Here is a 12,422-nt window from a genome sequence, read left to right on the forward strand (position 1 = left end):
CGCTCGGTGGTCTTTAAGTATAGAGAAGCCTGTCCTTTGTTCCGGGGCCAGGCCAAGCGTTTGGTTATGGAAGATTTCAGGGATCTGACTCTTCAAAGTCAAACAGTTTATCAATGCACAGTCATTCACTTGGGCCCCCCAAAGGGACAGTTTATTAGTGATAAAGTACTTAAACCTCTGCAGTTAACACAAGTAGAGACAGATGGATTTTTATTTAAATAAAGCTTTGCCATCGAATTAACTTTAAGAGGAGCAGTAAAATTTGATCATTTCACTTTAATACCGGTTATAGTATTTTTCTTGTTATGACAACAAGTTGCTCAGTGCTAAGCTGGGGACTTTTTTGTAACTGGTTATCACAGAAATTATAACTTGGACACATAATTCTAGCTTTTTTACAGACTCAGAGGCTTCTGTAAGAAGAAAATAATTAAGTTGCAAAAGCCTGGAAAAATGGAGAGTGAAAGAGCAAACAGATTTGCCTACCAATAGCTTTGAAAATGAACAAATATACAAATAGCTTAAATGTAGACTGGAAATGGAATCTGGGCTGTATGAACATTTTTTTCTCTATCAGTAGCATCTCATGGTGGACAAAGTTAAACTATGAAGTTTAGCACTCCATGTCCCATGAAATGTTCATTTCCAGAGTAGAGAACATTTTATACTAAAAGTGTGTTACTTTTGCTTAACAGTAGTGGTGAAAGCTATACTTATTGGGGAATGATATAGCATGAAACCGTAATGCTGGTTATCATCTCTTAACTAAAAGGAACCCAAGAAACCATGCTGAGTACTCTCTCATCTGAGGTGGTGTATGGTTTTAGAGTTCTGTCGGGGAGCTTGGAAAAGCTGCTGCCACTACGTTGGCCCCGGAAGGGCTGGATGGGGGACAGTGCCTGGCTCCACTGACGTGGGCATTCACCTCTCCAAATGCGTTTCCTTAAAAGTCTTGTGAAAGTTGGCCCCCTCAAATAACAGCTGCAGTACTGTGCTCTCATTCTCTTATGACGGAATTTGAATTTCTCTTTTTTGTAATAGTGCTGTATACTTGTTACATAGGACAAAATCATGTGGGGAGACTGAAAAATGATTCTAACCTTCCCCCCACGGATTCAGTGTTGCCGTGTTTTGTCAACTTAAGCAGTTAATTCTTTATTTAATAACTTGTTTTTAACGTACTGATCTACGGATGGTTGCTGCATCTGCCTCAGTGCATTTCTGTATGTTTGTCATTTTCTAGCTCTTTTAAAATCATGAAAGTACATAACCTATGTGATTGTTTGCTTAAGAGCAATTTATTTTAACAAAAGCTATCTTATATAAACATTGCAAATTTTCTTAAAATGATGAGAAAGCATGAATTTTCAGAAAAATCACTAAAAATACAGAACTTAAACTTGTTTCTTAAGAAAACCAAAAGGACATACTATAAAACCTTTAATGATCAACCTCTGAATAATTCATACTTAACCACAGTATTCCTAATTTTTATATAATAAGAATACTTCTGTTACTTGTGGTTGTGAATTATCCAAAGTATTTAACATTTTATTCCATCACTACATTAAGAGCCAGCTGTAGAACCATAACAATTTTTATTAAAAATAGTGACATGCTTTTCATTCAAATGCCAGTATAACCAAATAATCTTCTATAACAGCAACACAACTGTTGGCCAGTTTGGTACTTTTCCCTAAGAGAATTATTAAATAAAATATGGAGGGTATGGCCTCAGGTGTGATTTTGAGAAAGTGGGATAAATATTTTATATAACAAATTGAACCTGAGTTTCACGATCAGTTTAGCCATTTTGCTTATGTATGCTTATCCCCAGGAACCTCTTTCTCCGCCCCCCCCACCCCCCACCCTGGGCTCTCTCTGGTCTGCAGTCAGGACAGCCCGTGTCTAGAGAGGCCTGTTTCACTGCTTGGCTGGTGGTTTTCCTTTTATAGCAAGGACACTAGCAGGGCAGCTTTAAATCAGCATACTACCACTGTCTCAGTTACACTTAGAAAATTAAACCTCCACACTGTCTAACTCAGCATGAATAAAAATATTAATGAGGACATTAAGGTTGCTCACTGCATCACTTTTCTCACATTTCCAACTAGGCATCTGTGCTACTGCATTTTAAATAAAACTGGTAAGAATGTCTAAAACCATTTTGGAGAGGACTGAACTCCCAAAGTTTTCCACAATGAAGAGTATGTGTATACCCACTGGAGCACCCTGAAGCTCCTGCCACCTGCCTGAAATTGCTTTGAAATCTCCATTTTTATCTCAAAAAGTGAAGGGAATTTTGCATTCCATGACAGGAGCACAGAGTACAAAAAGACCCAGGCCCAGAGCCACAAACAAATAATATTAACTTTGATATTAAAATGCTGTTTTGACTTACCACCACTGAATAAACTGACACTCTGGGAAGGTGGCCTTCATTCACTAGGTCCCGAGAGATACTCACACCCTGAAGTAAAACATTTGTGGCCTTTTTATTAAGAAAATAAACTAATACTATAAAACTGGCTTTCTGTTACACAGAGTATGACATTAAGTGTTTGAAAAGAACTAGAGAAATATACCTTTTTTTCCCCTTTTTTATTTTTTCTGGTCTCTCATTTTTAAAAAATGATAAAACAAAGCAGCAGGTCTACAAAGAGCTTTGACTTCAGCACTTAGTGACTGTGACATTCTCCCGGTTTCACATTACCCCTCCAATCCTTCTGTCCCCATGTGACTCGTAACAGATGGGTTGGCCTCTGCCGCTAGCATGGTAGTAAATTATTTGGGGTAGAGAAAGGTTTAGGAAGCTACATGTGTGTAAGTGTTGTCTTCTAGTTGCACTTTAATTCCATTTCCACCATGGTTTTTTTCACATTTATTCTTCTTCACTGAAGTTCTTAAACTCTCCTGTGGGATAATTTTACCAGGAAGGTCTTTGAAGGAGTGACAAGGCAGCAAGCAGTGGCAGAGCGGCATTCAGTCTAGGGAAACACGCATAGATATAGTTTCTAAATATTTGGTTTAAATCTCAGGCTTCTGCATCATGTTTATTCTGTAGCTCCTCTCCATTTATCGTTTGTCTTTTTTATTAGAAAATATATTGCTATTGTCTCCTATGAGCAACGCCAGAATTACAAGGATGACTTCAATGCTGAGTACGATGAGTATAGGGCCTTGCATGCCAGGATGGAGACGGTGGCTAGAAGATTTATCAAACTGGATGCACAGCGAAAGCGCCTTTCTCCAGGCTCAAAAGAGTATCAGGTAAACACATTTGTTCCTAGATGGACTGACTTCTGTATTTTACCTTCTTTCTTTCTCTGCCCTTCCCATCCTGAGCCACCCTCCTAGCCTTCAGAGCAAGTCCTCTCTCAGACCAGCCTCTCTGCAGCTTCTGGCCTTCATTTAAAATGAGCTAGGAAAATAAATACTGGAAATAGTTCCTGAAAATAAGTAAACATGATGAGCCTATATGTCCTCCAGTGAAAAAACGATATTTTCATACAATATGATATGTATAAAATGTATAATATATACTTACATACTTACTGTAATATAATATATAGTGTATTGAGAAAAATACAGACAACAAAATAGGAAAAACAAAAAGCAAGATTTGGCATCAAAATATTTGACCGCATTGCCAACTCAACTTAGACTATAGCTCTTACATCTGGTGCTACTTCCCAAAATTACTATTTCGAGTAAATTTTTTAAAAAAATTTTTTTAAACCTCAGTCTGGCATAGAATATAAAGGGGGCTTAATACCACTCAGGCTTGGGGTTTAAGTGAAGAAAAGCATGGTGCTTCCAGCTTCCCGAGACTGCCATTTGTTAACAGGTATTAATCTCTTTTCACTTGCCTACATTAAGTGGTAATATTACTACAGCTGACAAAGAGCAGTAGAAGCCTGACCTGCCTACTGATTGTTCTTAGAGTTCTTAGCCAAAGGATTGATATAATTGGATGTTTCCCTCCTTGTGTATGACAGATAACTTTGTCACACTTCACAGCCGCAAATGGTGCCTCCTTCCTAGCCCACTGTTGTTCTGACAGGAACCTACATGAGAAAATGGGGTGGGTTTTCCCACAATGGGGAAACAGCCTGGGAGCATCCGTGCCCTAGAGATTCATTATGTCTTCTATTAGTGGGCCTTAATCTTTTAAACAAGCTGCCTAGAGTTATAGAAAACTTTGCCAGAGGAGTGAGTGGTTGACAGTGCAAGAGGTCAGTGATATGGTTTTGGGTTTATTTTTTTCTATATAGTTATTTACCTGTATACCATGATTATATTTAAACTAAAATGTAATTCTGAGAATTGCTTAGTGGTTGGGAGCAGGCTCCGAAGCCAGACTGCTTGGTTTTGATTCCCAGCTCTACTTGTGTGACCTTGGGCAGGCTACTTAACTTGACTGAAAATTCTCAAAATCCCCATCCATAAAGTGAGGTGATTATAGAGTTGTGCAGAATAACTGTTAGCATTTGGAAACTGCTTAGATCCATAGTACAGGTTATGTAGTACATAAGGGTTAGCTCTCTTCCCCTACCACCCAATTTTCCTCCCGAGAGGCAATCAGTATTACTGGTTTCCATCGTATTCTTTCAGAGGTCTGTTTGACTATAAGATATATATACACAAGCAAATTCACAAATATACCATATGTAATTGAATCTAAGATGTCATCATTTATAAGATCCACCATTGTCTTACGTTCCAGTAAGTTAAGGTATGATACATTATTTATCAGATTTCATTAAAAATTCCTAGGATATAATATTCTATTTCTCCCTTATACACAAATGATACCAAACTTATAAATTGTTCTGTACTTTGCTTTTTTCACTAGACAATGTATATCTTAGAGAATTTTTTTATGTAAGCACATAAAGCACTTTCCCCTTTTTTAATGGCCTCTTAGTACTCCTTTGTATGGATTAATGGACATTTAGATTTTGTTTACTTTCTTTTGCTTTACAAACAGTGCTACAGTGAGTAACCCTGTACATGTGTCATTTCACAATTAAATCTGAAAGAAAAGTATAAGTGCTGAGTCAGTTTTGCATTTGCCATTTTAACGGCAGTTGCCAAATTGCCCTCCTTAAAGACTGTACCAATCTACAGTTCCATCATTAATATTTCCCACACCCTTGCCAATTGTGTGTTATCTGTTTACATTGCAAAGAAAAAAGTTCCCTTCTGATTTCTAATTATTAATTTTCTAGAGTGTTCATGAAGAAGTCTTACAAGAATATCAGAAGATAAAACAGGTAGGTATTATCACTGTTAGTTTTCTGACCTTTAGTTGAGAAGTGTTATGAATTCCACAGTCTTACTCCTCACTCTTTTTTTCATCCACAGTCTAGTCCCAATTACCATGAAGAAAAATACAGATGCGAGTATCTTCATAACAAGCTGGCTCACATCAAAAGACTAATAGGTGAATTTGACCAACAGCAAGCAGAGTCATGGCACTAGAGCTCTGCTTGGACCAGAAGATGTGAATAAACTTAAGCTTATTTATTTAAAATTCCAAATGAATTGCTCTCAAATTCTAAAAAATGAAACTTTGCCTGTTGGAAGTTTCAGTATTAGTAAACTTGAGTTACCTTCCCCCCCCGCCCCCCGCCGCATTTTACTTTGTTTCCTTGCATTTTTGAAGCTGCTTTTTTCTGGTCCTTTTTTCCTACTTAAGACTTGTGTTTGTCAATAGAAATAATTTTTTTTGTAGATATTGGGGATCCAGTGTCTGTACTTCAAATCAATTTTTTTCCTTAAAAAACTGTGTTTGTCATTAGAAATGATTTTTTTTAGATATTGGGGATCTAGTGTCCACACTTCAAAGTTATGTGTGTTTAAAAAAAACAGTAATGTACAAGGTGAAATGCTTTTGGATAAACATAAGCCTATTTTCTGACCTTTCTTAATATGAACTCTTTGCCTTAAATGGTAGAACATTTAGAAATTTGCACAAAATACAAAAAAACTTAAAACATTGTTTTGGAGGGTTAAGAAATAGAAAGGTGTGTATGTGTATAGATCTATATACACATGTGTATATATAGTCTGACTTGATCTAGAACAGTAAATCTGCCCTGCAAATTAACCCCCCATTGCAATGGTTGCCTTAAGGTGTTTGCTAGTTGTGTACCTAGTGTGGTTAATCATTAGCTACACTGCTTCCCACTTGATTCGAGCAATGGGAAGCACATTGTGGCCTACCAGCGTCTGAAAGCGTGTGCTCGACCTGTATGTGTGCAGAGGTGGTGTGGATGTGAGCGTGCGTGAAGGAAAAAAGCTGCTACTCTCAGTAGGCCAAACGCTCAGGTGAAACAACTGATGAGTGTTACTGTAGGTTTTTTTTTCCTATCAAATTGCTACTTCTATCGTGGAAGACAAAAGCATTTCCATTTCAACAGTTTGTCAACTTTATTAATGTTGGGCAAAATTGATATGTTATGAAAATGAAACAGATCTATAGTTTGGGGCAAAATTATAAAATTAAACGTGTAGGTAACCTATTTATATACTGCTATAAAGTATTTTTTGAAGAGAGATATGCAAAGAAGCTATTACCTACATGAAATGTATATTTAAAGATTTTTTTTTTTTTCATCCTGGGTGCCAGGAATATAAAAAAGAGTGGATATATTTAACCATAACATACTGTGATTCATCAAACAGCACAAACTTTCATTTCATGGAGTTTATCTGTTGACGTTGATTTAAACTATCATTTGTTTTATCATGTGGGAACATAAGTTATGTGGTCAAAAATATAAGGATTTTGAACTAATGTTGATTCAAGTTGTGTTGTCTTATCGTATTGTTTTTCAAAGTGCTGCCAGTTTAAAAGGGAAGCATTATGTTTACAAATATGTTTTGAAATGTTTGCCAAAATTTTGGTGGTATCTTTAATAAAGATGTTTGTCTCCAGCATCCAAAACAATAAAAAAATAAATAACTTTGTTGTGTATCACTGTAAACCAGAAAATGTTGGTGTCCAGAAAACCTGAGAGAGCGTGTAGATGAAACTTACTCTTCGGAGTTCTTCTAGGTGTCCAGAAAACCTGAGAGAGCGTGTAGATGAAACTTACTCTTCGGAGTTCTTCTAAAACATTAACAGGAAAGAGTAGGTAATATAGTAAAAGTATACAAAAGTATACTTTACAAAGACTGAAACAAGACCCTGTGCACTATAACTCTAACATTACCACAGCAATTTGATTTCTACGTAGCATGGACCTCCTGGGGAATTCGATTTTCTTTTAGCATTGAGATCCCTGGTGCTCTTCCTTTTACCTCAGAATTGGTACAATCATTACTAAGCGTTCACTGATATCAAACTTTCCGTTGGAAAAAAAAAAAGCAGTAAAGGAAACTTAATTGGGGATAAATTTGGTCCTCATATCATACGGTAGAGTCTCCTGAGGGATTTGTCTGTAGGTAATGACCTCATCGGTGTCATTTCTTAGACATCATGGCCTTTTAATCAAAGATAGTGTGCTGCTACTTGCTATGAGTGGTGGTTCTCAAAAGCAAGGTGCTTGGACCACTTGCATCACCCAAATTAGAATCTCTGGGGATAGGGCCCACATAGCCCCATTTTCATAAGTATCCTCCAAGTGATTTTGCAAGCTAAAGTGTGAGAACAATTGGCTTGGAAGTAACAATAAACCTTTAGGTCTCTAAATCTCAGAGTCTTGAACTGAAGAGGTTCGGCTATTGGCTTTGGTTTTTAAGCCCCTCCCTGTCAGCAGGTGCAACTCACTTTTCCTCTCTACATCATTTGTGGCACCCTCTCAGTTGTTTCACTGCTAACGCTTATTTTAGAACTTGTTTACAAACAAGGCAAACCTTCCAGTTGGCTAATTGTTAGCCCTTGGAGCTCCTACCCATCTACATCAGCACATCTTCTGGTTTACAAATTGGGTAATAATGGAAGCTGGAGATGCTTCATGAAAATCCAGCATTGCACACCCGTAGACTCGACCACCTACCTATAAAAGCCTTAATTTAGATGTTTGTCGTGTACATTGGGCAGATCCTTGCAAAATGTGTATCTATCATCAGTTGCAAATTTGAGAGTTGTGAATCTCTGCCTCTGCTATTACCTAAGGCTGCATCTCTTTTAAAGATGGGCGTGAGCCTATTAAGATATTTATAATCATTCTTCATCTCCTACTGCAAGATTTTTAGATTCTCTCCAATAATTGCTGCAGGAATGGGTGGCCACTTAGTATCAGTTACTCTGGTAGAATTTATTTAGTTTTTTGTTTTTTTGGGGGTTTTTTGAGAGAAGTAGTAAGTGTAAAATAGCATTGTCAAGATGAGACAATGAGTTGTGTTATTATTTGCTCATCACATTTCATCTTAAGTAATTTGAAGCACTCTTGATGATTTTTACCAACAACCATAAATTAACTCCAGAATGAGCGAGCAGCTGATTTAATACAAACCCAAAATAACATTAACTAGATGTGGTTTTGTTTTATGTGAGGACTTCACTTCCTATCTCGTTGGTTATTTATTTCCCCTGGAATACTTTAGAGGGGTTAACTTTCAACTGTAAGTAGTGATAGATGTTCAGTACTTGCTCTCACAAAAGTAATTGGTGTGGTCAGTTGATATCATAGCTCCATGCATTGATTATAAAAATCCAGTATTAATTTTCCTTCATCTCTGATTGATCTTTTAACCTTAATAGTTTTCTTTTCCCTTAAAATATTTCACCTTATTCTGTAAAACAAATGCATATTTTCATGTTTGAAGCAAGGTGTTGAGATGAGGTTTAGACACAAATGGTCCATCAGTTCCGACACTCTGCTTGGTTGCCTTACCCCTTCCACTAGTGCGTCCTTTGTTTCTGGAACTTGGCTGAAACTCTTCAGCCAGTTCCTTGTCTTTCCAGCCGTGTGAGTGTTGAGTCACATATGAGTGGTTTTTGCCTTTACTACTTTTAAAGTTCTTACTGTTTATTACTTCCTAAGTGTTACTAAATCCTTTTATTCTATACCAGATGGGGAAAAATTATAGCCAGCTTTGAGAGGAATCTTTTGGGAAAAGATATTAACTGACACGACTAAATGAAGGCAACAGAAGATGTTATCAATGTTCTTTGTAACCTGACAACTGAACAAGGCTATGAGACTCATTTCAAAATATTTTGAAGTGTTAAAAATATATACGTATATATCTATGCTGCTTCTCAGTTGTTCTACCCAAACCATGTTAGCAAGGTAAAATGTCACAGAGACTTTTCAGTTAACTGAGCTCAGCAGCTGTGGTGGCCCCTATTGTTCTACACCAATTTCAGTTCAATAAAAATGTTAACTTTGCAATTCTGGTACTCGTTTTTCCTTTGTCTCATTTCAAGGCTCTTAATTTTGTCTTAGAAAAAAACATGCCACAACAAAGTTCTCTCTGATGCCCGAATGTAAATGATCTTCCTGGGACAGAGCTATTACTTGTTGGTGACTCTAGGAAGTGGGAACACAGGGTATTTGCTCCAGGACCCCCTGCTGCCTGTTTTACAAGTGGAGGACATCCCCTCCAAAGGCAGTATCTCCTAGGGGAACAATAATCACAGTTACCATTTATTGAGGGTTTTCTGTGGGTTACACGCTTTGTATGTATTGTCCCATTTCTCCTCAGCACAACCCTGCTATCCTCATTTTATACGCAAGTAAACTGAGGCTTAGAGAAGTTAAGACACTTGCCCATCACACAGCTAGTAAACAGTGGAGACTGGGAAGCCTGACTCCAGTATCTGTTCTTAACCACTTTTCCATACTGCCACTCATATATTGGTACCTATTTAGGGTTAGGGTAACCATCACAAAGTGACAAGTCCAGTAACACCACACAGGGCTAGACTCTTGATTCAACGGAGACTAGAATGTGGGTGTTGGAGTGATACCTAATGGATCATTCTCAGTGAGTTGATTTTGTTAGAAATGATAAATTTGAAGGAATGCCAAAATACTTTTTGAGAAAACGTGTGTGTCCTTTATTTTCAAATGTGTGCTATCTTAACAGTGGGCTATTGGAAGGAGATCGGCGCAGTGCGGGTAGAGAGAAGAAGCAGGGTTACAGTCTTGGAATCACATCATTGTCTCTTCATATTAAAAGGCTGTCTCAGTAAAAGACTCCAGCTCTAAGGGGTATCCAGTGTGAATCAGACATAAGAACATTCTAGTTGGATCCTTAGCATGCAGTCTCTACAAGTTTTCCGAATGACTAATGGAGGAGGAAAGGAAGCGAGCCTCAAGTAAGCGCTAGTATTAAAAACCCAGAATGCTCAGTGCCAGCCATGATTCTGGTTGGGTTTATGAGGAGCCCCAGGAGTGAATGAGGTTCCCAATGTTGCAATTACTTCAGCAGCCCTCCCTCCCCCACTGGACATTTGACATTGTACTTGTCTTTTAACTCAACTTCTTTCCTCAGCTACAGGGTGAAAATATGCCTTCTAACTGGGGTATGGAAGAGGCTCAATTATTGTTTGTAAAGCACTTGGGAGTTCTGAAGACCAGCAATCTGCTGAATGCAACAGGGACAGTTTGTTGGAGCACTATTTTTCTAGGTGAGGATGAGTCTGTTTTGATTGATTACAAAGGGGACAAAGGTTGAGAGAAGCTTAAGTCTTCGAGGTGGAGCGTTTGGGGTTTTATTGATGTAGACCTACACGTACCTGCCCCACTCGTTTTACCTTTCTGAGATTGGGGCCGGAGGCTGGCTGTGGCAATAGGTGGCTCTGATATTTTATGATTGCTTAATTCTCCAGTTGGGGTCAGATGATTCTGCTGTATGATGGTGGAGATGTGTTATTATTTACAACTCCTGCCTGTTTAATTCAGTGTGGTGGCCAGGCTGGTTTGTCTTGCTGTAATTAGATACTTGGGACAATCTGGGCATCTGGAGAAGGATGATAAGAATTCCTTATCTGGTCTGTGAAATACGGGAGAGTGCTTCCTGAAGCCTGAGCCCACATTATCGGCCACCATGTTTGAGAAATGACGGACTGCCTTTCTATACTTCGTGGACTCCAGGGGGCTTACAGAGTTCCACTGTGGTGCACATAGGCAGTCTCATCTCCTGCCACTCCCACTCCATGCCAGTCACAAGGGCCTGCCTTCAGGGTTTCCAGTACCCTTGCTCCGCCCACCCCCAGGCCTTACTTAGCGCTTGCAGTCCTTCTGCACCACCGGCTCTACCCTCCATCCCTCTCTCACTTAGCTAAGGCCTCCTCACCCTTAAGATCTCCCCCTTAAACATCACTTTCTCCAGGAAGCATTCTCTAACCTTTCAGACTAACTTGGGTCACCCTAGTATATGTTCTCTTTCATCTTATGCTTCTCCTTTGCAGCACTTATCACAATTATAATTAAATACTAATTGTATTATTAATTAAATAAGTTCCATGAGAGTAGAGACTGCCCTGTTCACTGGTGTGTCCCCAGCTCCTAGCCTGGTGCCTGGCATGGAGAAGGTGCTCAATAGTAATTTACTGAAAGAATGAATGAGGCAGGCTATCCATATATGTCATTTAAAATTCATGTGGCCAGAGGATTTGGATTACTGCGAAAGACTGCTGTATCATTCAGGTTTGTGTGCCTTGCCACTTTATCTTCCCGAAGTCATGATTAAGGAATGAGTTACTGATGGCAGATTGACTTTGGGAATCCCTCTGCCCTGAATAACTAACTGGACACCTTCAAAAGGTACAGCTCTTTCCAGCACTGGCATTCATACCTCTAGTCACCTCTGGAATATGAGCATCTACGTGGTCTATAATGGTTTGGAACATAAAATGAAATGGTTTAAAAACTTATTGTTTATCATAACTGACAGATAGGTTCTGGTTTCATTTCCCCACTGCTTAGGGACATGGTAGAGGATGGCAGTCTAAGCGTCTCTAGCCTGATGTTCCTTTAAATTTGACATGTGCTTTTCCTGACCTTTTTTTTAATGCCTAGCACTTCCATAACCTTCCAAGCAGTTGACATTTTGAAGATAATCAAAGGACTTTGGGATTCCTGCAGTGATAGAGCTAGCAGGGCCCGTCAACAGCACCTAGAACAAACAACTGTCTTCATTTCGTAGATGATGAAATGAAGATGTTTAAATGACAGCCACCAGAGCAGGAGGAGACCTCAGGATCTTACACTCTTCCTAGGGAGGAGCTGAGAACAGCCCAGCAGCCACTGCTGGCAAGTGATACGAAGACAGGGAGGAGGGGGAAAGTGCCAAACTAGAGGCGTCACACCACCAGCCGTTCAGAGCACGGTCAGGCTGCAGAGCATGGACGAGCCTGCAAAGCCCTCCAGCCTCAGCTTCCCACCCTGAGTGGGGTAGTAACCTGCCTCAGACGGTTGTTGCGATCACATATATGTGGAGTGGTGCTTGACACCTAGTAA

General features: G+C 39.0%; 1 protein-coding gene across 1 annotated transcript in view; it reads left to right on the top strand.

The window, feature by feature from the left end:
* The window catches only part of ELL2 (elongation factor for RNA polymerase II 2), a 71,167-nt gene extending 64,196 nt beyond the window's left edge, over positions 1-6,971 (top strand). The window contains exons 10-12 of the mRNA XM_060009133.1: positions 3,099-3,270; positions 5,232-5,276; positions 5,368-6,971. Of these exons, the coding sequence (XP_059865116.1) occupies positions 3,099-3,270; positions 5,232-5,276; positions 5,368-5,484 (334 nt within the window). The 3' untranslated portion in view covers positions 5,485-6,971. The remainder of the gene's footprint in view (positions 1-3,098; positions 3,271-5,231; positions 5,277-5,367) is intronic.
* Positions 6,972-12,422: the final 5,451 nt, after the last annotated feature.

This window comes from Delphinus delphis, chromosome 3 (genome assembly GCF_949987515.2).
Source record: "Delphinus delphis chromosome 3, mDelDel1.2, whole genome shotgun sequence".
NCBI classification, from domain to species: domain Eukaryota; kingdom Metazoa; phylum Chordata; class Mammalia; order Artiodactyla; family Delphinidae; genus Delphinus; species Delphinus delphis.